Raw genomic sequence first — 27,649 nt, 5'->3', positions numbered from 1 at the left:
AATTATCAATATGTATTACATATACATCCTGCAGATCATATCCGTGCATATTCTAGAATTAAAGATCTTGGTTTAGTGCTTTCAGAACTATTGAATAAATGTTTTAGCAGGCTAAATTCAACAATAACTTTAACAGCCAGCGATAGAAAAAGGCTGTAGAGATGACAACACTTTTTATATTCCACATTTTCACCTATCACTTGCTTTGCACGTTGCCACATATCAGAAGAAATTACCTCTTTATAGCTTTCTTACAATAGCTTGCGATTATATATTTATGAAAAATCTGTTTTTTTTCTGTTATCACTTGAGAATGCGGGTTAAAGTTGTGTGTATGATTTAAAGAGTAACAATCATTTTAATTTTTATTACTTAAATCAATAGTACACATGAAAATAAGAAACTTTGTAATGTAACTTATCAGGGAAATCTGCTTCTTTCCCTGCCAGGACCCATCGTTAGTTTTCAAAATTCCCTTTTCTCTGGTAAAATTTGTATTTAGTGAAGATTTTTAAATTACTTAGATAGGAGATTTGTGTACAGTTGGTGCTGATAAGACTCTATGTAGGAGAGAAAAGGTGCTCATTCTTGAGGCCATAAAACATATCAATTAACCTGAAATCATTTATATTAATTTACAAGCTTATTAAGGTTTTTATTGTCTCTTTTCCTATTAACTAGTATGTATAAACTTCTTACAAATTTAATGTCAACTGCTCCAGCCTTAGACCCATTCATATAATGTCCCTTTACATTCATTTTCTTTAGAATGAAATTTACTGTAAAATAATTAAAAAAGTGCAAAAACGATTTTAAAAATACTGTTTTCTCAGTGCCCATTTTAAGGTACCGTCACACTAGACGATATCGCTAGCGATCCGTGACGTTGCAGCGTCCTGGCTAGCGATATCGTCCAGTGTGACAGGCAGCAGCGATCAGGCCCCTGCTGTGATGTCGCTGGTCGGGGAAGAAAGTCCAGAACTTTGTTTCGTCGCTGGATCTCCCGCTGACATCGCTGAATCGGCGTGTGTGACGCCGATTCAGCGATGTCTTCGCTGGTAACCAGGGTAAACATCGGGTTACTAAGCGCAGGGCCGCGCTTAGTAACCCAATGTTTACCCTGGTTACCATCGTTAAAGTAAAAAAAACAACCACTACATACTTACCTACCGCTGTCTGTCCTCCAGCGCTGTGCTTCTCTGCACTCCTCCTGCACTGACTGTGAGCACAGCGGCTGGAAAGCAGAGCGGTGACGTCACCGCTCTGCTTTCCGGCTGACCGGCGCTCACAGCCAGAGCAGAGAAGCACAGCGCCAGGGACAGACAGCGGTAGGTAAGTATGTAGTGGTTGTTTTTTTTACTTTAACGATGGTAACCAGGGTAAACATCGGGTTACTAAGTGCGGCCCTGCGCTTAGTAACCCGATGTTTATCCTGGTTACTGGCATCGTTGGTCGCTGGAGAGCGGTCTGTGTGACAGCTCTCCAGCGACCAAACAGCGACGCTGCAGCGATCCGGATCGTTGTCGGTATCGCTGCAGCGTCGCTTAGTGTGACGGTACCTTTAGACTATTAATAAAGTTTTCACTGACTTTTATAATGATACTTGTAACAGCACTATGATAGATGCCTTAGAAAGGGAGAGAAATAGAAGTAAGCCAAAGCAGAAACATCTATTCGACATATGGTTCTATAGTTACTAGTGTGAAATGACTCAATTACTACACCACCAATAGTAGTTTAATGAGCCCTTGAGCGTCAACTAAGGATTCCGCAAGAAGGTTTTGACAGTCTACAAATAGACTGTCCTTATAGGATTGAAGATCACAGTATACAATGACATATAGTGACAGTAAAAACTATAACAGTAGTGACAGTAGTAGGAAAACTACTGCAAACAAATAGGTCAAACTATAGGATAGCAATACCAATAGGATATAGAAGCCACAAACACTAATTCTCAATAGAGTACAGTCATTTGCATTTGTCAGTTTGAATGGTACCAGAGGACCATTCAATATAAATGGGACCTCCTGACTTTTCCTTGTCATATGATGTCACAGGAGAGAAAGATTGAACAGTTTAAATGTAAATGATTGATCCTTTAGTTCTACAGAGTAGTCTGGCCCCAACTTATTCTCCTGCACCCTTTCAAAACACATAAACACTTGTGTGTATGGTGCCCTCAATAGCTACTGTATATAAGATATATTTCACTAGAGATGAGCAGATCTGACGAGATTAGAATTTGCCAAATCATAAGGATTTTACCAGGAAATGTAATTTGGAATGAATTTATGTTCTGCAAATGGAATGCCCCTGATTATGTTCTGGGGTTTAGGGAGACTCCAGGGCATAACAATTACTATAGCGCAGTATCGTTATGGCGTGCACTCTAAGCCAAAGCTTCAGGTTGCAACTAGGCCTGGGATGACCCTTTCATACCGGCATCACTCCAGGTCTAGTCTTAGCCTAGCATGAAAATGCAATATGTGATCTTAATAAGATGTGCTGAGGATCATATGGAGGAGATCAAGCAGTGAAGGTGGCTGTGGAAGTAAGTGATGAGATATTAGGTTTTGGGGCCTATTCTTTAACCTTTTGTCAGCCTTCTATGATTCGGCATAATGACCATCATCAAACCACCTTTTTGCTGATGTTCTGGAGAATACAAATTTTTGCAAAATGTGAGTAGAATTCTATTCCATTGACTAAATTTGCCTAAATTTCCCACATGCTGCTGAATATTTAAGAGCTAAAAAAAAATTAGAAACAAGAAAATCATTTAACAAAGAATTACACAAGCAAGAGACAATTCAGAAACATCAGGATGGGAGACAGCAGATATCTTTACATGTACTGTGGTAAATGTTTTCAGCTCCGTCGTGAGGATACAACGTATCCGTATCAGAACGCATGTGATGCAAAAGTAAAGATTTTTGTTTTGTTCTGTTCTTTTTAAGAATGTGTGTGGTCATTGTAATTCCGGTGGTCCAGGACCTGCTGGCACCAAAGGAGAGGAAGGTCTTATTGGCATTGCAGGACAAATAGGTATTAAGGTAAGTCTTTAAAAAGTATTTTCTTAAGTGTAGGAGAGGTTAGAAGGTGGGAATCACAGGATAGACATCGGGATTCTCTTATTAATTCTTACATACTGTCATTATGCAAATATTGTGTGGCCAGTAGATAGTATCCAGCAATTAACGAATGTGGAACACACTGCTGAACAACCAGTTTGTAACTGCAATGGTTATATAAATAATAATTAAGGTAATTTATATTTTTCAGTAAATATGACTGTGTGAGGGCTTGATTTTTGTGGGACGAGTTGTACTTTTGAAATAGCAAAAAAAGTGCAATAACCCAATTGTTTTGGGATTTATTTTTTACCACGTTCAATAAATGCTAAAACTGACCTGCAATTATGATTCTCCAGGTCATTACGAGTTCGCAGACACTAAACATGATAGGTTCTTTTTCATTAAAGTTGTGAAAAAAAATCTGAAGTTTGCAACAAAAAAAATGGCACCATTTTCCAAGACCTGTAGCATCTCTATTTTTCAGGATCTGGGACTAAGGGCTTATTTTTGGGGCACAAAGCTAAAGTTTTTCATTTTACAGTTTTGGGGTAGATGCAATGTTCTGTTCTCCCGTTATTGCATTTTAATGCAACGTTGCAGCGACCAAAAAACAAAATTCTGGTGTTTTGATTTTTTTATTGTTACGCCGTTTACTGACTGGATTAATTTTTTTTATATTTTAATAGATCAGGCATTTCTGGACCATACCAAATATGTGTATTTTTTGTTTATTTTGAATGGGTTGAAAAGGGTAATTTGATCTTTTATATTTTTTACATTATTTTAATATTTTTAAAAACCTTTTTTTGTACTTTGTACTTGCTTCAGTAGTCTGCTTAAAAGACTATCGAAGCTGTGACCTTCTGATAACTTATGCTACACACATCAGGTCTTCAATTCTGCTATGCGTAGCAAAAATCCTCGTCTGCTATGAACGCCGGGCACAGGGTGGTGCTCAGAGCAGAGAGGAGTCTCTTACAGACCCCGGGTTGTCATTCCAACCTATCGGCACCCCATAATCATGTGACAGGTGTGCCAATGGGCAGAATTAGTGACGTGTTTCAGACATGGCTATATTAAATCCACTGTCGGAAATTGATAGCGACATTTAACATGTTAACAGCCGCCGGTGGAGTACGATTCCACCCGCGGCTGCTAGGGATACATGTCAGCTGATGAAACCAGCTGTTATGTGCCAGAAAACATGCTGGGACATGACTTATGACATTTATAAACATCATATGTCGTGAATGGGTTAATAATAATTGGAGTAGGGCTATTGAGCTTATTTCAAACAACCTGACACATTCCATGATGCAATTATAAAGTGTTAAGAGATTGAAAGACCAATGAAAATGAGTCTGAAAGGTTTATTAAGTTGAACAACTGTAAAGGAAACATTCCGGCATCCAAAATTTTGAATATTACGTTACCTAAGATGGAAGGGCGCCATCTCCTGACTATTTTCCTTTCTGAAAATAGTAGAGTTCCATATTCTCACTATCCAAAAGCAAGCTTTTTACTTAAATTATACTTTCATGCTCTGTGCCTTTGACATAAAAGGAGAAAGGTTAAACTTTATGGATTTCTAACCTACTCAGGTGTTCTGTCTTAGGTACCTAAGCGATGAAGCAATAATCAGAATACTACCAAGCTTATTTTTCAATGTCTCATTCCGTGATCCATAATATTTTTTTCTCAATGTACAGTGGGGCAAAAAAGTATTTAGTCAGTCAGCAATAGTGCAAGTTCCACCACTTAAAAAGATGAGAGGCGTCTGTAATTTACATCATAGGTAGACCTCAACTATGGGAGACAAACTGAGAAAAAAAAATCCAGAAAATCACATTGTCTGTTTTTTTAACAATTTATTTGCATATTATGGTGGAAAATAAGTATTTGGTCAGAAACAAACAATCAAGATTTCTGGCTCTCACAGACCTGTAACTTCTTCTTTACGAGTCTCCTCTTTCCTCCACTCATTACCTGTAGTAATGGCACCTGTTTAAACTTGTTATCAGTATAAAAAGACACCTGTGCACACCCTCAAACAGTCTGACTCCAAACTCCACTATGGTGAAGACCAAAGAGCTGTCAAAGGACACCAGAAACAAAATTGTAGCCCTGCACCAGGCTGGGAAGACTGAATCTGCAATAGCCAACCAGCTTGGAGTGAAGAAATCAACAGTGGGAGCAATAATTAGAAAATGGAAGACATACAAGACCACTGATAATCTCCCTCGATCTGGGGCTCCACGCAAAATCCCACCACGTGGGGTCAGAATGATCACAAGAACGGTGAGCAAAAATCCCAGAACCACGCGGGGGGACCTAGTGAATGAACTGCAGAGAGCTGGGACCAATGTAACAAGGCCTACCATAAGTAACACACTACGCCACCATGGACTCAGATCCTGCAGTGCCAGACGTGTCCCACTGCTTAAGCCAGTACATGTCCGGGCCCGTCTGAAGTTTGCTAGAGAGCATTTGGATGATCCAGAGGAGTTTTTGGAGAATGTCCTATGGTCTGATGAAACCAAACTGGAACTGTTTGGTAGAAACACAACTTGTCGTGTTTGGAGAAAAAAGAATACTGAGTTGCATCCATCAAACACCATACCTACTGTAAAGCATGGTGGTGGAAACATCATGCTTTGGGGCTGTTTCTCTGCAAAGGGGCCAGGACGACTGATCCGGGTACATGAAAGAATGAATGGGGCCATGTATCGTGAGATTTTGAGTGCAAACCTCCTTCCATCAGCTAGGCCTTTGAAGATGAAACGTGGCATGGTTTTTCAACATGACAATGATCCAAAGCACACCGCCAGGGCAACGAAGGAGTGGCTTCGTAAGAAGCATTTCAAGGTCCTGGAGTGGCCTAGCCAGTCTCCAGATCTCAACCCTATAGAAAACCTTTGGAGGGAGTTGAAAGTCCGTGTTGCCAAGCGAAAAGCCAAAAACATCACTGCTCTAGAGGAGATCTGCATGGAGGAATGGGCCAACATACCAACAACAGTGTGTGGCAACCTTGTGAAGACTTACAGAAAACGTTTGACCTCTGTCATTGCCAACAAAGGATATATTACAAAGTATTGAGATGAAATTTTGTTTGTGACCAAATACTTATTTTCCACCATAATATGCAAATAAATTGTTAAAAAAAACAGACAATGTGATTTTCTGGATTTTTTTTTCTCAGTTTGTCTCCCATAGTTGAGGTCTACCTATGATGTAAATTACAGACGCCTCTCATCTTTTTAAGTGGTGGAACATGCACTATTGCTGACTGACTAAATACTTTTTTGCCCCACTGTAGCTGTTTGATGGCTTGTTGTTTTGTAGGATAAGTGGTATTTGTCAGTGTCTCCATTTTGGGGTACATACAATTTATTGCCAACGTTTTTGAAATTTTATGGAAACCAAGAAACAATAATTCTACAGTTGCTTTTTGAATTTAAAATATTACAATATTCATGTTCTTTACAATTAAAATGCTAACTTTATTTTGTGGTTAATCCAGATTGTAGAAATATCAAATGCATGCAATTTTATTTATGATTTGTGAAATAAAATACACTGTTTGAAGAAAAAAAATGTTTGTGTTTTACAACTTTCCTTCAAAGGAGCTGTGTTAGTGCCTTTTTTTTTGTCTGACAATATGTAGTTTTCAGTTAAACTTTTTTTTGGTACTCATGACTAGAGATGAGCAGATCGAATTGCAGTGGACTGAGTTTGACTCAATTTTCCTGAAATTTGCAGTTTCAAACATTTTGAGATTTGATTTGTGGTTTAAAAAATAAATAGATATACCTTGCCTGCCATTACTTCCCATGCTGCTGAAAAATCAGAGTGCATGAAAACATAATTTTGATTATATTGTACAGTGGTGGTCAGTACCTGGGCCATCGCAGATCAGCGGTTCTCAGCAGAGCACAGTTCATGCTGCAGAGTTGTTTTCCATGTCCAGAGTCACTGGGTTAGTCGTTCTCTGTTAGGTCAGTGGAGTCCTCTTTCTCCCTCTCTTCTATAAAGTGTAAGCTCTAGAGAGAGAGAATTCTCTCTCTCTCCTCTTCCCAATATGTATGTTATGAGCAACTACAAGTTTTCCAGTATTGAAATTTGTCCGAATTTATTTGCTGCAAGTCAAATTTTTGTGAAAAATTCAGCAAAGTCCTTTGAATTTCAGAAGATTTACTCATCTCTACTTATGACTCAATCACTTTTGATTACACTTTTTGGGAAGTGTAATGTGTAGTGATGAGCGAATATACTCGTTACTCGAGATTTCCCGAGCACGCTCTGGTGTCCTCCGAGTATTTTTTAGTGCTCAGAGATTTAGTTTTCATCGCCTCAGATGAAACAGCAAAACAGCCACGACCAATCAGCGACGGGCACAGTTTGGAAGAAAATGGCCGCTCCTTACTCCCCGCAGTCAGTGTCCGGCGCCCGCATACTCCCCTCCAGTCACCGCTCACACAGGGTTAATGCCGGCGGTAACGGACCGCGTTATGCCGCAGGTAGCGCACTCCGTAACCGCTGCTATTAACCCTGTGTGTCCCCAACTTTTTACTATTGATGCTGCCTATGCGGCATCAATAGTAAAAAAATGTAATGTTAAAAAAAATTAAAAAAAACTAACAAAAAACCTGCTATTCTCACCCTCCGTGGTCCGCCGAGCCACACGCGCCTGCCGCCATCTTCCGTTCCTGGCGATGCATTGCGAAATTACCCAGAAGACTTAACGGTCATTAACATGATAATGGAGTACCACACACCAAGCAGGTCAAAAGGAGTAGGACCAGGTATAATAAATAACAATCTACATAATTAAATAGTATAAATATTGCAAAAGTATCAACTTATAGATCTCTATTACATATAAACAGAAAGGCACAAAAGGTTTAGTACAATTATGTAGATATAATGTGCAAAAAGGTGCTGTATATAATAGGAAACCAATTGTCTCCAGATGTTCATAGACAAAAAGTGAGTTTTTTGTAAGAAGACGGAACGTGTATTGAGAATTAAGCAGTCTACCTGAGTACTAATTACAGCAAACATGGCATAATCTGCAAGTGCAGAGAAATTCTAAACTCACTATGAGGTACTGCGCGTACCATGTGCAAAAGAGTTATATAAATGTAAGACATGTGCTGAAATATAACTTAGTTAAGGAGGTGAACCTGGGCCTAGGGTTGAGCGAAACGGGTCGTTCATTTTCAAAAGTCGCCAACTTTTGGCAAAGTCGGGTTTCATGAAACCCGATCCGACCCCTGTGCGGGGTCGGCCATGCGGTACGCGACTTTCGCGCCAAAGTCGCGTTTCAATGACGCGAAAAGCGCCATTTCTCAGCCAATGAAGGTAAACGCAGAGTGTGGGCAGCGTGATGACATAGGTCCTGGTCCCCACCATCTTAGAGAAGGGCATTGCAGTGATTGGCTTGCTGTCTGCGGCGTCACAGGGGCTATAAAGGGGCGTTCCCGCCGACCGCCATGTTACTGCTGCTGATCTGAGCTTAGGGAGAGGTTGCTGCCGCTTCGTCAGAAGCAGGGATAGCGTTAGGCAGGGTCCATTAACCACCAAACCGCTTGTGCTGTAGCGATTTCCACTGCCCAACACCACCTTCGGTGTGCAGGGACAGTGGAAGCTACATTTTTTTTTTTCCCTCAGCGCTGTAGCTCATTGGGCTGCCCTAGAAGGCTCCCTGATAGCTGCATTGCTGTGTGTACGCCGCTGTGCAAACCAACTGCTTTTTTCAAAGCACAAATCCTCTTGTTCCTTCCTTTCTGCACAGCTATCTTTTTGGTTTGTGCACACTTTTTATTTAATTTGTGCATCAGTCCACTCCTTATTGCTGCCTGCCATACCTGGCTGAGATTACTGCAGGGAGATAGTAATTGAAGGACACTCCCTGTTTTTTTTTTTTTTTTGTGGGAGATTAAGATTGACATTTCTGCTAGAGTGCCATCCCTGTGTGTGCCATCTCTCACTCAGTGGGCCATAGAAAGCCTATTTATTTTTTTGCTTGATTTGGGTTATAAAATCTACCTGAAAAAATCACTACATCAATCAGTGGGAGAAAAATATTGGCCTCAGGGCTTGTGTGCCACTCTTGACTCCTGTGTGCATCATCACTCACTCAGTGGGCCATAGAAAGCCTATTTATTTTTTTGCTTGATTTTGGTTCTAAAATCTACCTGAAAAAATCACTACATCAATCAGTGGGAGAAAAATATTGGCCTCAGGGCTTGTGTGCCACTCCTGACTCCTGTGTGCATCATCACTCACTCAGTGGGCCATAGAAAGCCCATTTTTTTTTTTTTTTTTGCTTTATTTTGGTTCTAAATTCTACCTGAAAAAATCAATAAATCAATCAGTGGGAGATTAATATTGGCCTTTGGGCTTGTGTGCCAGTCCTAAGCGTGCCATCTCTCTCTCTCAGATAGTGGGCCATAGAAAGCCTATTTATTTATTTTTTTTTTTAACCCCTTTCTGCCATTAGATGTACTATTGCGTCCATGTGGGGTTTGCTTTACTTCCCAAGGACGCAATAGTACGTCATATGCGATCGGCAGCGCTCACGGGGGGAGCGCCGCCGATCGCGGCCGGGTGTCAGCTGCCTATCGCAGCTGACATCCGGCACTATGTGCCAGGAGCGGTCAAAGACCGCCCCCGGCACATTAACCCCCGGCACACCGCGATCAAAGATGATCGCGATGTGCCGGCGGTGCAGGGAAGCACCGCGCAGGGAGGGGGCTCCCTGCGGGCTTCCCTGAGCCCCCCGCAGCAACGCGATGTGATCGCGTTGCTGCGAGGGTCTTACCTCCCTCCCTCCCTGCTCCAGGCCCGGATCCAAGATGGCCGCGGATCCGGGTCCTGCAGGGAGGGAGGTGGCTTCACAGAGCCTGCTCAGAGCAGGCACTGTGAAGCAGCCTGCACTCCTATCAGATCGGTGATCTGACAGAGTGCTGTGCAAACTGTCAGATCACCGATCTGTGATGTCCCCCCTGGGACAAAGTAAAAAAGTTAAAAAAAAAATTTTCAAATGTGTAAAAAAAAATTAAAAAAAATATTCCAAAATAATGAAAAAAAAAATAATATTATTCCCATAAATACATTTCTTTATCTAAATAAAAAAACCAAAACAATAAAAGTACACATATTTAGTATCGCCGCGTCCGTAACGTCCCGACCTATAAAACTGGCCCACTGGTTAACCCCTTCAGTAAACACCGTAAGAAAAAAAAAAAAAAAACGAGGCAAAAAACGCTTTATTATCATACCGCCAAACAAAAAGTGGAATAACACGCGATCAAAAAGATGGATATAAATAACCATGGTACCGCTGAAAGCGTCATCTTGTCCCGCAAAAAACGAGCTGCCATACAGCATCATCAGCAAAAACATAAAAAAGTTATAGTCCTGAGAATAAAGCGATGCAAAAATAATTATTTTTTCCGTAAAATAGTTTTTATCGTATAAAAGCGCCAAAACATAAAAAAATGATATAAATGAGGTGTCGCTGTAATCGTACTGACCCGAAGAATAAAACTGCTTTATCAATTTTACCAAATGCGGAACGGTATAAACGCCTCCCCCAAAAGAAATTCATGAATAGCTGTTTTTTGGTCATTCTTCCTCACAAAAATCGGAATAAAAAGCGATCAAAAAATTGTCACGTGCCTGAAAATGTTACCAATAAAATCGTCAACTCGTCCCGCAAAAAACAAGACCTCACATAACTCTGTGGACCAAAATATGGAAAAATTATAGCTCTCAAAATGTGGTAACGCAAAAAATATTTTTTGCAATAAAAAGCGTCTTTCAGTGTGTGACGGCTGCCAATCATAAAAATCCGCTAAAAAACCCGCTATAAAAGTAAATCAAACCCCCCTTCATCACCCCCTTAGTTAGGGAAAAATTAAAAAAATGTATTTATATCCATTTTCCCGTTAGGGCTAGGGTTAGGGCTAGGGTTAGGGCTAGGGTTAGGGCTAGGGCTAGGGTTAGGGTTGGGGCTAGGGCTAGGGTTAGGGTTAGGGTTGGGGCTACAGTTAGGGTTGGGGCTACAGTTAGGGTTGGGGCTAAAGTTAGGGTTAGGGTTTAGATTACATTTACAGTTGGGAATAGGGTTGGGATTAGGGGTGTGTCAGGGTTAGGGGTGTGGTTAGGGTTACCGTTGGAATTAGGGTTAGGGGTGTGTTTGGATTAGGGCTTCAGTTATAATTGGAGGGTTTCCACTGTTTAGGCACATCAGGGGCTCTCCAAACACGACATGGCGTCCGATCTCAATTCCAGCCAATTCTGCGTTGAAAAAGTAAAACAGTGCTCCTTCCCTTCCGAGCTCTCCCATGTGCCCAAACAGGGGTTTGCCCCAACATATGGGGTATCAGCGTACTCAGGACAAATAGGACAACAACTTTTGGGGTCCAATTTCTCCTGTTACCCTTGGGAAAAAACAAACTAGGGGCTAAAAAATAATTTTTGTGGGAAAAAAAAAAAGATTTTTTATTTTCACGGCTCTGCCTTATAAACTGTAGTGAAACACTTGGGGGTTCAAAGTTCTCCCAACACATCTAGATGAGTTCCCTGGGGGGTCTAGTTTCCAATATGGGGTCACTTGTGGGGGGTTTCTACTGTTTAGGTACATTAGGGGCTCTGCAAACGCAATGTGACGCCTGCAGACTATTCCATCTAAGTCTGCATTCCAAATGGCACTCCTTCCCTTCCGAGCCCTCCCATGCACCCAAACGGTGGTTCCTTCCACATATGGGGTATCAGCGTACTCAGGACAAATTGGACAACAACTTTTGGGGTCGAATTTCTCCTCTTACCCTCGGGAAAATACAAAACTGGGGGCTAAAAAATAATTTTTGTGGGAAAAAATTTTTGTTTTATTTTTACGGCTCTGCATTATAATCTTCTGTGAAGCCCTTGGTGGGTCAAAGCGCTCACCACACATCTAGATAAGTTCCTTAGGGGGTCTACTTTCCAAAATGGTGTCACTTGTGGGGGGTTTCTACTGTTTAGGTACATTAGGGGCTCTCCAAACGCAATGTGACACCTGCAGACCATTCCATCTAAGTCTGCATTCCAAATGGAGCTCCTTCCCTTCCGAGCCCTCCCATGCGCCCAAACAGTGGTTCCCCCCCACTTATGGGGTATCAGCGCACTGACGACAAATTGGACAACAAATTTTGGGGTCCAATTTCTCCTGTTACCCTCGGGAAAATACAAAACTGGGGGCTAAAAAATAATTTTTGTGGGAAAAAATGTTTGTTTTATTTTTACAGCTCTGCATTATAAACTTCTGTGAAGCCCTTGGTGGGTCAAAGCGCTCACCACACATCTAGATAAGTTCCTTAGGGGGTCTACTTTCCAAAATGGTGTCACTTGTGGGGGGTTTCAATGTTTAGGCACATCAGTGGCTCTCCAAACGCAACATGGCGTCCCATCTCAATTCCTGTCAATTTTGCATTGAAAAGTCAAACGGCGCTCCTTCCCTTCTGAGCTCTCCCATGCGTCCAAACAGTGGTTTACCCCCACATATGGGGTATAAGCGTACTCAGGACAAATTGTACAACAACTTTTGGGGTCCAATTTCTTCTCTTACCCTTGGGAAAATAAAAAATTGGGGGCGAAAAGATAATTTTTGTGAAAAAATATGATTTTTTATTTTTATGGTTCTCCATTATAAACTTCTGTGAAGCACTTGGTGGGTCAAAGTGCTCACCACACCTCTAGATAAGTTCCTTAGGGGGTCTACTTTCCAAAATGGTGTCACTTGTGGGGGGTTTCAATGTTTAGGCACATCAGTGGCTCTCCAAACGCAACATGGCGTCCCATCCCAATTCCTGTCAATTTTGCATTGAAAAGTCAAACGGCGCTCCTTCCCTTCCGAGCTCTCCAATGCGCCCAAACAGTGGTTTACCCCCACATATGGGGTATCAGCATACTCAGGACAAATTGTACAACAACTTTTGGGGTCCAATTTCTTCTCTTACCCTTGGGAAAATAAAAAATTGGGGGCGAAAAGATAATTTTTGTGAAAAAATATGATTTTTTATTTTTACGGTTCTGCATTATAAAGTTCTGTGAAGCACTTGGTGGGTCAAAGTGCTCACCACACCTCTAGATAAGTTCCTTAGGGGGTCTACTTTCCAAAATGTTGTCCCTTGTGGGGGGTTTCAATGTTTAGGCACATCAGGGGCTCTCCAAACGCAACATGGTGTCCCATCTCGATTCCAGTCAATTTTGCATTGAAAAGTCAAATGGCGCTCCTTCGCTTCCGAGCTCTGTCATGCGCCCAAACAGTGGTTTACCCCCACATATGGGGTATCGGTGTACTCAGGACAAATTGTACAACAACTTTTGCGGTCCATTTTCTCCTGTTACCCTTGGTAAAATAAAACAAATTGGAGCTGAATTAAATTTTTTGTGAAAAAAAGTTAAATGTTCATTTTTATTTAAACATTCCAAAAATTCCTGCGAAGCACCAGAAGGGTTAATAAACTTCTTGAATATGGTTTTGAGCACCATGAGGGGTGCAGTTTTTAAAATGGTGTCACACTTGGGTATTTTCTATCATATAGACCCCTCAAAATGACTTCAAATGAGATGTGGTCCCTAAAAAAAAATGGTGTTGTAAAAATGAGAAATTGCTGGTCAACTTTTAACCCTTATAACTCCCTAACAAAAAAAAATTTTGGTTCCAAAATTGTGCTGATGTAAAGTAAACATGTGGGAAATGTTACTTATTAAGTATTTTGTGGGACATATATCTGTGATTTAATTGCATAAAAATTCAAAGTTGGAAAATTGCGAAATTTTCATAATTTTTGCCAAATTTCCGTTTTTTTCACAAATAAACGCAAGTACTATCAAAGAATTTTTACCATTGTCATGAAGTACAATATGTCACGAGAAAACAATGTCAGAATCACTGGAATCCATTGAAGCGTTCCAGAGTTATAACCTCATAAAGGGACAGTGGTCAGAATTGTAAAAATTGGCCCGGTCATTAACGTGCAAACCACCCTTGGGGGTAAAGGGGTTAATGGGTTTATAAATTTTCCCTGGAAAAAAAAAAAAAAGTGGGAGATTAATATTGGCCTCTGGGCTTGTGTGCCAGTCCTGAGCGTGCCATCTCTCTCACAAATAGTGGGCCATAGAAAGCCTATTTATTTATTTTTTTTTGGTTTTATAAATTCTCCCTTAAAAAAAAAGGGAGATTAATATTGGCCTTTGGGCTTGTGTGCCAGTCCTAAGCGTGCCATCTCTCTCTGTCTCTCAGATAGTGGGCCATAGAAAGCCTATTTATTATTTTTTTTATTGGGTTTATAAATTTTCCCTTGAACAAAAAAAAAAAGTGGGAGATAAATATTGGCCTCTGGGCTTGTGTGCCACTCCTGACTCCTGTGTGCGTCATCTCTCACTCAGTGGGCCATAGAAAGCCTTTTTTTGTTTTATTTGTTTTCTAAATTCTCCCTGAAAAAATCATTTTATTTTCTTTGGTTTCTAAATTCTTCCTGAAAAAATCATTTTATTCTATTTTTTTTTTCCTAAAGTCTCCCTGAAAAAAAAAAAAACAACAACAAATCAGTGGGAGATTAATATTGCCCTTTCTGCTTGTGTGCCAGTCTTGACTCCTGGGTGTGCCATCTCTCTCTCTCTCTCTCCAATTGTGGGCCATAGAAAGCCTATTATTTTTTTAGCTTGATTTGGGTTCCAAAATCTACCTGAAAAAATCACTACATCAATCAGTGGGAGATAAATATTGGCCTCTGGGCTTGTGTGCCACTCCTGACTCCTGTGTGCGTCATCTCTCACTCAGTGGGCCATAGAAAGCCTTTTTTTGTTTTATTTGTTTTCTAAATTCTCCCTGAAAAAATCATTTTATTTTCTTTGGTTTCTAAATTCTTCCTCAAAAAATCATTTTATTCTATTTTTTTTTCCTAAAGTCTCCCTGAAAAAACAAAAAACAAAAACAAATCAGTGGGAGATTAATATTGCCCTTTATGCTGGTGTGCCAGTCTTGACTCCTGGGTGTGCCATCTCTCTCTCTCTCTCTCCAATTGTGGGCCATAGAAAGCCTATTATTTTTTTTAGCTTGATTTGGGTTCCAAAATCTACCTGAAAAAATCACTACATCAATCAGTGGGAGATAAATATTGGCCTCTGGGCTTGTGTGCCACTCCTGACTCCTGTGTGCGTCATCTCTCACTCAGTGGGCCATAGAAAGCCTTTTTTTGTTTTATTTGTTTTCTAAATTCTCCCTGAAAAAATAATTTTATTTTATTTGGTTTCTAAATTCTTCCTCAAAAAATCATTTTATTCTATTTTTTTTTTTCCTAAAGTCTCCCTGAAAAAAAAAAACAAAAAAACAAATCAGTGGGAGATTAATATTGCCCTTTCTGCTTGTGTGCCAGTCTTGACTCCTGGGTGTGCCATCTCTCTCTCTCTCTCCAATTGTGGGCCATAGAAAGCCTATTATTTTTTTTAGCTTGATTTGGGTTCCAAAATCTACCTGAAAAAATCACTACATCAATCAGTGGGAGATAAATATTGGCCTCTGGGCTTGTGTGCCACTCCTGACTCCTGTGTGCGTCATCTCTCACTCAGTGGGCCATAGAAAGCCTTTTTTTGTATTATTTGTTTTCTAAATTCTCCCTGAAAAAATCATTTTATTTTATTTGGTTTCTAAATTCTTCCTGAAAAAATCATTTTATTCTATTATTTTTTTTTTCCTAAAGTCTCCCTTAAAAAAAAAAAAAAATCAAATCAGTGGGAGATTAATATTTACATTTGTGCTTCAGTGACAGTCCTGCGTGTGTGGCATCTCTCTCATTTGTTGCCACCAACAACAGAGTGTGTAACATTGTGCCTGATTTTCGTTGTGGTCTCACTCACCTGTAAAGGGGTAGCCAAATCATACTGAAGTTATAGCTCACCGTGTAATTTGTGTGACAGCAACAAATACCGTTAGTTTGTTTACGTTTTTAAAACAATGAGGAAGTATGGTGGAAGAGGTCGTGGCCGGGGGCGTTCATTGTCAGCTGGTAATGAGGGTAGTGGTAGTGGTGGAGCATCAGCTGGTCGTGGGAAAAAAAATATTGCACCTAAGTCTGGGGCTGTGGAGCCAGGTTCGTCGTCTGGCTACACAAGGCCTCGAACGCTCCCTTTTCTGGGAGTAGGAAAACCGCTTTTAAAGCCGGAGCAGCAAGAGCAAGTTTTGGCTTATCTTGCTGACTCAGCCTCTAGCTCTTTTGCCTCCTCTCGTGAAACTGGTAAATGTCAAAGCAGCGCGTCGTTAGTGGATGTTCACGGTCAGGGACAAGTCGCTTCCTTGTCCTCTTCAGCAAAAACAACAACAGAGAAGAATGCAGCAGGCGACACAACGGGTTACTCCATGGAGCTCTTTACACATACCGTCCCTGGCTTAGAAAGTGAAGCAGTTAACAGTCCATGCCCATTACAAGTTGAATCTGACATGGAGTGCACTGATGCACAGCCACAGCAAGACTACTATGCTGGTCCTTTGACTCAGACCACAACATTGCCCTCGCAGGGTGCTGATCAAGAATCAGACCCTGATGAGACTATGTTGCCTCATCACGAACGCTATACCACCGACCGACATGGTGACACAGACGAAGTTGCACACGAGCTACAAGAAGAGGTAATAGATGACCCAGTTCTTGACCCCGATTGGCAGCCATTGGGGGAACAGGGTGCAGGCGGCAGCAGTTCTGAAGCGGAGGAGGAGGGGCCGCAGCAGGCATCAACATCGCAACAGGTTCCATCTTCCGGGCCCGTATCTTGCCCAAAACGCGTGGCAAAGCCAAAACCTGTTGGAGGACAGCGTGGCCATCCGGTTAAAGCTCAGTCTGCAATGCCTGAAAAGGTATCCGATGCTAGAAAGAGTGCAGTCTGGCATTTTTTTAAACAACATCCAATTGATCAGCGCAAAGTCATCTGTCAAAAATGTTCAACTACCTTAAGCAGAGGACAGAATCTGAAAAGTCTCAATACAAGTTGCATGCATAGACATTTAACCACCATGCATTTGCAAGCCTGGACTAACTACCAAACGTCCCTTAAGGTTGTAGCACCCTCGGCCAATGAAGCTAGTCAGCAACGCAACATCCCTTCCGGCAGTGTAGGGCCACCATTTTCCGCACCACCTGCAGTATCTGTGCAGGTTTCTTTGCCAGGCCAAAGCAGTCAGGGTCAGGGAATCACCAGTTTCATAGTAGGAAACACTGCATCTAGGGCACAGGTGGCAACAATACCATCTCCCACCGTCTCTCAGTCTGCCATGTCCACCGGCACCCCCGCTAGTTCCACGATCTCCAGCTCTCCAGTCTAACTCACCCTACATGAGACTATGGTTAGAAAAAGGAAGTACTTAGCCTCGCATCCGCGTACACAGGGTTTGAACGCATACATAGCTAGACTAATCTCGTTAGAGATGATGCCCTACCGGTTAGTTGAAAGCGAAGCTTTCAAAGCCCTGATGGACTACGCTGTACCACGCTACGAGCTACCCAGTCGACACTTTTTTTCCAGAAAAGCCATCCCAGCCCTCCACCAGCATGTTAAAGAGCGCATCGTCCATGCACTCAGGCAATCTGTGAGCACAAAGGTGCACCTGACAACAGATGCATGGACCAGTAGGCATGGCCAGGGACGTTACGTGTCCATCACGGCACACTGGGTAAATGTGGTGGATGCAGGGTCCACAGGGGACAGCAAGTTTGGGACAGTTCTGCCTAGCCCACGGTCTAGGAAACAATTGGCTGTAGCCGTTCGCACCCCCTCCTCCTCCTCTTCGTCCTCCTGCAGAAGCGAGAGCTCGTCCACAGACCGCAGTCGCACAACCACTCCATCCGCAGCTGCCACTGTTGCACACCAGGTCTCCCATTATGGGGCAGCTACTGGCAAACGTCAGCAGGCTGTATTGGCTATGAAGTGTTTGGGCGACAACAGACACACCGCGGAAGTTCTGTCCGAGTTCTTGCAGAAAGAAACGCAGTCGTGGCTGGGCACTGTAGATCTTGAGGCAGGCAAGGTAGTGAGTGATAACGGAAGGAATTTCATGGCTGCCATCTCCCTTTCCCAACTGAAACACATTCCTTGCCTGGCTCACACCTTAAACCTGGTGGTGCAGTGCTTCCTGAAAAGTTATCCGGGGTTATCCGACCTGCTCCTCAAAGTGCGTGGACTTTGCTCACATATCCGCCGTTCGCCCGTACACTCCAGCCGTATGCAGACCTATCAGCGTTCTTTGAACCTTCCCCAGCATCGCCTAATCATAGACGTTGCAACAAGGTGGAACTCAACACTGCACATGCTTCAGAGACTGTGTGAACAGAGGCGGGCTGTTATGTTTTTGTGGGAGGATACACATACACGGGCAGGCAGTAGGATGGCAGACATGGAGTTGTCAGGTGTGCAGTGGTCGAAGATTCAAGACATGTGCCAAGTCCTTCAGTGTTTTGAGGAATGCACACGGCTGGTTAGTGCAGACAATGCCATAATAAGCATGAGCATCCCCCTAATGCGTCTGCTGATGCAAAGTTTGACGCACATAAAGGATCAGGCGTCTGCAGCTGAGGAAGAGGAAAGCCTTGATGACAGTCAGCCATTGTCTGGCCAGGGCAGTGTACAGGACGAGGTAGCGGGCGAAGAGGAGGAGGAGGACGAGGAGGATGATGGGGATGATTATATTTTTAATGAGGAAGCTTTTCCGGGGCCACTGGAAATTGGTGGCGCGGCAAGGCCGGGTTCTGGTTTTTTGAGGGACACAAGTGACGTGGATTTGCCTGAAACTGCCCCTCAACCAAGCACAACCGCAGATTTGAGAACTGGAACTTTGGCCCACATGGCGGATTATGCCTTACGTATCCTCAAAAGGGACACACGCATAACTAAAATGATGAATGATGACGATTACTGGTTGGCCTGCCTCCCTGATCCTCGCTATAAAGGCAAATTGCAAAATATAATGCCACATGAGAACTTGGAACTAATATTAGCAACCAAACAATCAACTCTTGTTGACCGTTTGCTTCTGGCATTCCCTGCACACAGCGCCCTGTTATGGCTGGCAATCAGGCAACACAGCGTGCAGTAATCAGCGCACATACAGAGATCTGGCAATAACCAAAAACAATAGGACGAGCTCTGAGACGTGGAATCTCTGTAGACTGCAGTACCTGATCTATCCTCACACAACTATAAGCAGCAGTGGATTGCGCCTATCAACTACCTATGCAACTCGGCACTGCCTGAGGAGCTGACTAGCCTGAAGATAGAAATACAAGCCTGACTTACCTCAGAGAAATACCCCAAAGGAATAGGCAGCCCCCCACATATAATGACTGTTAGCAAGATGAAAAGACAAACGTAGGAATGAAATAGATTCAGCAAAGTGAGGCCCGATATTCTAGACAGAGCGAGGATAGCAAAGAGAACTATGCAGTCTACAAAAAACCCTAAAACGAAAACCACGCAAAGGGGCAAAAAGACCCACCGTGCCGAACTAACAGCACGGCGGTGCACCCCTTTGCTACTCAGAGCTTCCAGCAAAAGTTAATAGCAAGCTGGACAGAAAAAACAGAAAACAAACTAGAAGCACTTATCTAGCAGAGCAGCAGGCCCAAGGAAAGATGCAGTAGCTCAGATCCAACACTGGAACATTGACAAGGAGCAAGGAAGACAGACTCAGGTGAAGCTAAATAGCAAGGCAGCCAACGAGCTCACCAAAACACCTGAGGGAGGAAGCCCAGAGACTGCAATACCACTTGTGACCACAGAAGTGAACTTAGCCACAGAATTCACAACAGTACCCCCCCCTTGAGGAGGGGTCACCGAACCCTCACCAGAACCCCCAGGCCGACCAGGATGAGCCACATGAAAGGCACGAACAAGATCTGGGGCATGGACATCAGAGGCAAAAACCCAGGAATTATCTTCCTGAGCATAACCCTTCCATTTGACCAGATACTGGAGTTTCCGTCTAGAGACACGAGAATCCAAAATCTTCTCCACAATATACTCCAATTCCCCCTCCACCAAAACAGGGGCAGGAGGCTCCACAGATGGAACCATAGGTGCCACGTATCTCCTCAACAACGACCTATGGAATACATTATGTATGGAAAAGGAGTCTGGGAGGGTCAGACGAAAAGACACCGGATTGAGAATCTCAGAAATCCTATACGGACCAATAAAACGAGGTTTAAATTTAGGAGAGGAAACCTTCATAGGTATATGACGAGAAGATAACCAAACCAGATCCCCAACACGAAGTCGGGGTCCCACACGGCGTCTGCGATTAGCGAAAAGCTGAGCCTTCTCCTGGGACAAGGTCAAATTGTCCACTACCTGAGTCCAGATCTGCTGCAACCTGTCCACCACATAATCCACACCAGGACAGTCCGAAGACTCAACCTGTCCTGAAGAGAAACGAGGATGGAACCCAGAATTGCAGAAAAATGGAGAGACCAAGGTAGCCGAGCTGGCCCGATTATTAAGGGCGAACTCAGCCAACGGCAAAAATGACACCCAATCATCCTGGTCAGCGGAAACAAAACATCTCAGATATGTTTCCAAGGTCTGATTGGTTCGTTCGGTCTGGCCATTAGTCTGAGGATGGAAGGCCGAGGAAAAAGATAGGTCAATGCCCATCCTACCACAAAAGGCTCGCCAGAACCTCGAGACAAACTGGGAACCTCTGTCAGAAACAATATTCTCAGGAATGCCATGTAAACGAACCACATGCTGGAAGAACAAAGGCACCAAATCAGAGGAGGAAGGCAATTTAACCAAGGGCACCAGATGGACCATTTTAGAAAAGCGATCACAGACCACCCAAATGACCGACATTTTTTGAGAAACGGGAAGGTCAGAAATGAAATCCATCGAAATATGTGTCCAAGGCCTCTTCGGGACCGGCAAGGGCAAAAGCAACCCACTGGCACGTGAACAGCAGGGCTTAGCCCTAGCACAAATTCCACAGGACTGCACAAAAGCACGCACATCCCGTGACAGAGATGGCCACCAGAAGGATCTAGCAACCAACTCCCTGGTACCAAAGATTCCTGGATGACCGGCCAGCACCGAACAATGAAGTTCAGAGATAACTTTACTAGTCCACCTATCAGGGACGAACAGTTTCTCGGCCGGACAACGATCAGGTTTATTAGCCTGAAATTTCTGCAACACTCTCCGCAAATCAGGGGAGATGGCAGACACAATGACTCCTTCCTTGAGGATACTCGCCGGCTCAGATAACCCCGGAGAGTCGGGCACAAAACTCCTAGACAGAGCATCCGCCTTCACATTTTTAGAGCCCGGAAGGTATGAAATCACAAAATCAAAACGAGCAAAAAATAACGACCAACGGGCCTGTCTAGGATTCAAGCGCTTGGCAGACTCGAGATAAGTCAAGTTCTTATGATCAGTCAATACCACCACGCGATGCTTAGCACCCTCAAGCCAATGACGCCACTCCTCGAATGCCCACTTCATGGCCAGCAACTCTCGGTTGCCCACATCATAATTACGCTCAGCAGCAGAAAATTTCCTGGAAAAGAAAGCACATGGTTTGAACACTGAGCAACCAGAACCTCTCTGTGACAAAACCGCCCCTGCACCAATCTCAGAAGCATCAACCTCGACCTGGAACGGAAGAGAAACATCAGGTTGACACAACACAGGGGCACAGCAAAAACGACGCTTCAACTCCTGAAAAGCTTCCACGGCAGCAGAAGACCAATTAACCAAATCAGCACCCTTCTTGGTCAAATCGGTCAATGGTCTGGCAATGCTAGAAAAATTACAGATGAAGCGACGATAAAAATTAGCAAAGCCCAGGAATTTCTGCAGACTTTTTAGAGATGTCGGCTGAGTCCAATCCTGGATGGCCTGAACCTTAACCGGATCCATCTCGATAGTAGAAGGGGAAAAGATGAACCCCAAAAATGAAACTTTCTGCACACCGAAGAGACACTTTGATCCCTTCACGAACAAGGAATTAGCACGCAGTACCTGGAAAACCATTCTGACTTGCTTCACATGAGACTCCCAATCATCTGAGAAGATCAAAATGTCATCCAAGTAAACAATCAAGAATTTATCCAGATACTCACGGAAAATGTCATGCATAAAAGACTGAAAAACAGATGGAGCATTGGCAAGTCCGAACGGCATCACCAGATACTCAAAATGACCCTCGGGCGTATTAAATGCCGTTTTCCATTCATCTCCCTGCCTGATTCTCACCAGATTATACGCACCACGAAGATCAATCTTAGTAAACCAACTAGCCCCCTTAATCCGAGCAAACAAGTCAGAAATCAATGGCAAGGGATACTGAAACTTAACAGTGATCTTATTAAGAAGGCGGTAATCAATACACGGTCTTAGCGAACCATCCTTCTTGGCTACAAAAAAGAACCCTGCTCCCAATGGTGACGACGATGGGCGAATATGTCCCTTCTCCAGGGACTCCTTCACATAACTGCGCATAGCGGTGTGTTCAGGTATGGACAAATTAAATAAACGACCCTTAGGGAATTTACTACCAGGAATCAAATCGATAGCACAATCACAATTCCTATGCGGAGGTAGGGCATCAGACTTGGACTCTTCAAATACATCCTGAAAGTCCGACAAGAACTCTGGGATGTCAGAAGGAATGGATGACGAAATAGACAAAAATGGAACATCACCATGTACTCCCTGACAACCCCAGCTGGTTACCGACATAGAGTTCCAATCCAATACTGGATTATGGGTTTGTAGCCATGGCAACCCCAACACGACCACATCATGCAAATTATGCAGTACCAAAAAGCGAATAACTTCCTGATGTGCAGGAGCCATGCACATGGTCAGCTGGGCCCAGTACTGAGGCTTATTCTTGGCCAAAGGTGTAGCATCAATTCCTCTCAACGGAATAGGACACCGCAAAGGCTCCAAGAAAAATCCACAACGTTTAGCATAATCCAAATCCATCAGATTCAGGGCAGCGCCTGAATCCACAAACGCCATGACAGAATATGATGACAAAGAGCACATTAAGGTAATGGACAAAAGGAATTTGGACTGTACAGTACCAATAACGGCAGAGCTATCGAACCGCCTAGTGCGTTTAGGACAATTAGAAATAGCATGAGTAGAATCACCACAATAGAAACACAGTCTGTTCAGACGTCTGTGTTCGTGCCGTTCTACTTTAGTCATAGTCCTGTCGCACTGCATAGGCTCAGGCTTACTCTCAGACAATACCGCCAGATGGTGCACAGATTTACGCTCGCGCAAGCGACGACCGATCTGAATGGCCAAGGACATAGACTCATTCAAACCAGCAGGCATAGGAAATCCCACCATTACATCCTTAAGAGCTTCAGAGAGACCCTTTCTGAACAAAGCCGCTAGTGCAGATTCATTCCACAGAGTGAGTACTGACCATTTCCTAAATTTCTGACAATATACTTCTACATCATCCTGACCCTGGCATAAAGCCAGCAGATTTTTCTCAGCTTGATCCACTGAATTAGGCTCATCGTAAAGCAATCCCAGCGCCTGGAAAAATGCATCAACATTACTCAATGCAGAATCTCCTGGTGCAAGAGAAAACGCCCAGTCCTGTGGGTCGCCGCGCAAAAAAGAAATAATAATCAAAACCTGTTGAATAGGATTACCAGAAGAATGAGGTTTCAAGGCCAAAAATAGCTTACAATTATTTCTGAAGCTCAGGAACTTAGTTCTGTCACCAAAAAACAAATCAGGAATCGGAATTCTTGGTTCTAGCATCGATTTCTGATCAATAGTATCTTGAATCTTTTGTACATTTACAACGAGATTATCCATTGAGGAGCACAGAGCCTGAATATCCATGTCCACAGCTGTGTCCTGAAGCACTCCAATGTCTAGGGGAAAAAAAAGACTGAAGACAGAGCTAAGAAAAAAAAATGATGTCAGGATTTCTTTTTTCCCTCTATTGGAAATCATTGAAGGGCTCCTTGTACTGTTATGGCTGGCAATCAGGCAACACAGCGTGCAGTAATCAGCGCACATACAGAGATCTGGCAATAACCAAAAACAATAGGACGAGCTCTGAGACGTGGAATCTCTGTAGACTGCAGTACCTGATCTATCCTCACACAACTATAAGCAGCAGTGGATTGCGCCTATCAACTACCTATGCAACTCGGCACTGCCTGAGGAGCTGACTAGCCTGAAGATAGAAATACAAGCCTGACTTACCTCAGAGAAATACCCCAAAGGAATAGGCAGCCCCCCACATATAATGACTGTTAGCAAGATGAAAAGACAAACGTAGGAATGAAATAGATTCAGCAAAGTGAGGCCCGATATTCTAGACAGAGCGAGGATAGCAAAGAGAACTATGCAGTCTACAAAAAACCCTAAAACGAAAACCACGCAAAGGGGCAAAAAGACCCACCGTGCCGAACTAACAGCACGGCGGTGCACCCCTTTGCTTCTCAGAGCTTCCAGCAAAAGTTAATAGCAAGCTGGACAGAAAAAACAGAAAACAAACTAGAAGCACTTATCTAGCAGAGCAGCAGGCCCAAGGAAAGATGCAGTAGCTCAGATCCAACACTGGAACATTGACAAGGAGCAAGGAAGACAGACTCAGGTGGAGCTAAATAGCAAGGCAGCCAACGAGCTCACCAAAACACCTGAGGGAGGAAGCCCAGAGACTGCAATACCACTTGTGACCACAGAAGTGAACTTAGCCACAGAATTCACAACAGCGCCCGTGATCGTTCTCACACGAGCTGCAGGGGCCAGCAGACCAGAGGAGTTAGAGGGGCAGAAATCAGAAGTGGCGTTGGCCAGAGGGGTTTTCTGACCAGGTTGTGGAGTGATTTTGCTATGACCGCAGACAGGACAGGTACTGCAGCATCAATTCAAAGTGACAGGAGACAACATTTGTCCAGTATGGTTACAAACTATTTTTCATCCCTTATCGATGTTCTCCCTCAACCGTCATTCCCATTTGATTACTGGGCATCAAAATTAGACACCTGGCCAGAATTGGCAGAATATGCATTGCAGGAGCTTGCTTGCCCGGCAGCTAGTGTCCTATCAGAAAGAGTATTCAGTGCTGCAGGTTCAATACTAACAGAAAAAAGGACTCGTCTGGCTACCCAAAATGTAGATGATCTAACCTTCATTAAAATGAACCACAACTGGATTTCGAAATCTTTTGCCCCACCTTGCCCGGCTGACACCTAGCTTTCCTATGAAAAGGTCTTGCCTGTGGACTATTCTGAATGCCTTTTCCAATCTCGTAATTTTCTGCACCTGATTGTCCAGCATACGACATGTTTACACCTCACTAAATGGCCAAACTCCCCACACGGGGCCGTGGTATCGACACTTGGCGACAGCACCCGTGAGAGTGCAGTTTGTCTGAAGAGGTGGGTGAGCCCGCTTTTGGTCGACGGCACTGCCACTGGGTCCCTCCTAGTACAATAAAGTGTCTCTGGCGGTGGTGGTGCGCACCCAACGTCAGACACACCGTTGTAATATGAGGGGCCCTGGGCCTGTACCGCCGGCCACAAGACAGTTTCCCCCCACCCCAGCTCAAACAGTGCTCTACCACTTGCAAAATTATCTCACAGCTCCACCAATGTTTAGTCTATGCGCTGACATCCTTCAATGCCTGCCACTGACAATACCATTGTATTGACATTTTTGTTATGTTAGGCCTTCGATGCCTGTCTGTGGTCACTCCTTCCACTAGGCCTCCACTGACCACACCACTGCTGCCCGTGTACCCCTGGAACCAATTTAAAATTGCCTACAGCCATGTGTTATTATTTTAGGCCTTCGATGCCTGTCTGCGGTCACTCCTTCCACTAGGCCTCCACTGACCACACCACTGCTGCCCGTGTACCCCTGGAACCAATTTAAAATTGCCTACAGCCATGTGTTATTATTTTAGGCCTTCGATGCCTGTCTGCGGTCACTCCTTCCACTAGGCCTCCACTGACCACACCACTGCTGCCCGTGTACCCCTGGAACCAATTTAAAATTGCCTACAGCCATGTGTTATTATTTTAGGCCTTCGATGCCTGTCTGCGGTCACTCCTTCCACTAGGCCTCCACTGACCACACCACTGCTGCCCGTGTACCCTTGTAACCAATTTAAAATTGCCTACAGCCATGTGTTATTATTTTAGGCCTTCGATGCCTGTCTGCGGTGACTCCTTCCACTAGGCCTCCACTGACCACACCACTGCTGCCCGTGTACCCCTGGAACCAATTTAAAATTGCCTACAGCCATGTGTTATTATTTTAGGCCTTCGATGCCTGTCTGCGGTCACTCCTTCCACTAGGCCTCCACTGACCACACCACTGCTGCCCGTGTACCCCTGGAACCAATTTAAAATTGCCTACAGCCATGTGTTATTATTTTAGGCCTTCGATGCCTGTCTGCGGTGACTCCTTCCACTAGGCCTCCACTGACCACACCACTGCTGCCCGTGTACCCCAGGAACCAATTTAAAATTGCCTACAGCCATGTGTTATTATTTTAGGCCTTCGATGCCTGTCTGCGGTCACTCCTTCCACTAGGCCTCCACTGACCACACCACTGCTGCCCGTGTACCCCTGGAACCAACATCAGAAAATATAAAAATAAGTATTTTGCTTATAAAAAAGAAAATACTGGAGAGATATCAAATGCACACATTTTAACATTTAAACAAACACATACAACAAAAATCTGGTACAGTAGAGTTGAGCGACCTTGACCTTTTTAGAGTCGAGCCGGGTTTCGCGAAACCCGACTATCTCAAAAGTCGGGTCGAGTGAAATCGGCCGATTATGACGTAAAGTCGGGATCGACCGAAACACGAAACCCAATGCAAGTCAATGGGGCAGCATAGTCGGCAGTGAGTGGGGGCCAGGAAAACACCTAGAGTGCCCATTTTAATGTCAAAACCATCCATTCTTCTTAATGAAGCTTGTCAAGCGTAATTTACCTTATAATAATTGGAAGGCATTTGAAATTGGGGGTCATTTGGCTAAAGTTGTGTGGGGTAGGGCTGGTTCAAGTAATTAGTGGGCCCAGGAAATCTGGACCACGTCACGGCAGTGGAGCAGGGAGAGGTAAGTATTTCAACTTTGCAAGTGCTGTGATCCTGAGCAAGCAGGGGGGGCCCACTTGTTGGCATTGGCACTGGCACAGGGCCCCTCAAAGTACAGCGGTGTGTTTGCACGGCGGGGGCGCCTCCCACCGGCAGCAACACTTTTGCGTACTATGAGAGGCCCTGTGCCAGTGACGTTGCCAACTAGTATTCCTCCCCACACCTGATGAAGGAACCTGCACTTTCATCTGCACCTTCCTCTTTGTCCCCGTGTAAGGTGGTATGGTATGCGGGAAGAGCAACCTGACTTTCAGCAGGGTCACAATGTTGTTGTGTAGCATGCACGGGGAATGTTGCATTATGGGTCAATGTACCAGCAGACTCATCTATCACTGGCTGGGCAATGGGCACGATGAAGTGGAAACACAGATATCGGCCCAA

General features: G+C 43.8%; 1 protein-coding gene across 1 annotated transcript in view; it reads left to right on the top strand.

Annotated features, from left to right (window-relative positions):
* The window catches only part of COL19A1 (collagen type XIX alpha 1 chain), a 1,728,692-nt gene that overhangs the window by 1,303,663 nt on the left and 397,380 nt on the right, over positions 1-27,649 (top strand). The window contains exon 33 of the mRNA XM_069726653.1: positions 2,961-3,056. Within this exon, the coding sequence (XP_069582754.1) occupies positions 2,961-3,056 (96 nt within the window). The remainder of the gene's footprint in view (positions 1-2,960; positions 3,057-27,649) is intronic.

The sequence above is a fragment of the Ranitomeya imitator genome, chromosome 5, assembly GCF_032444005.1.
Source record: "Ranitomeya imitator isolate aRanImi1 chromosome 5, aRanImi1.pri, whole genome shotgun sequence".
NCBI lineage: Eukaryota > Metazoa > Chordata > Amphibia > Anura > Dendrobatidae > Ranitomeya > Ranitomeya imitator.
This window is presented reverse-complemented; position numbering and strand designations above follow the sequence as displayed.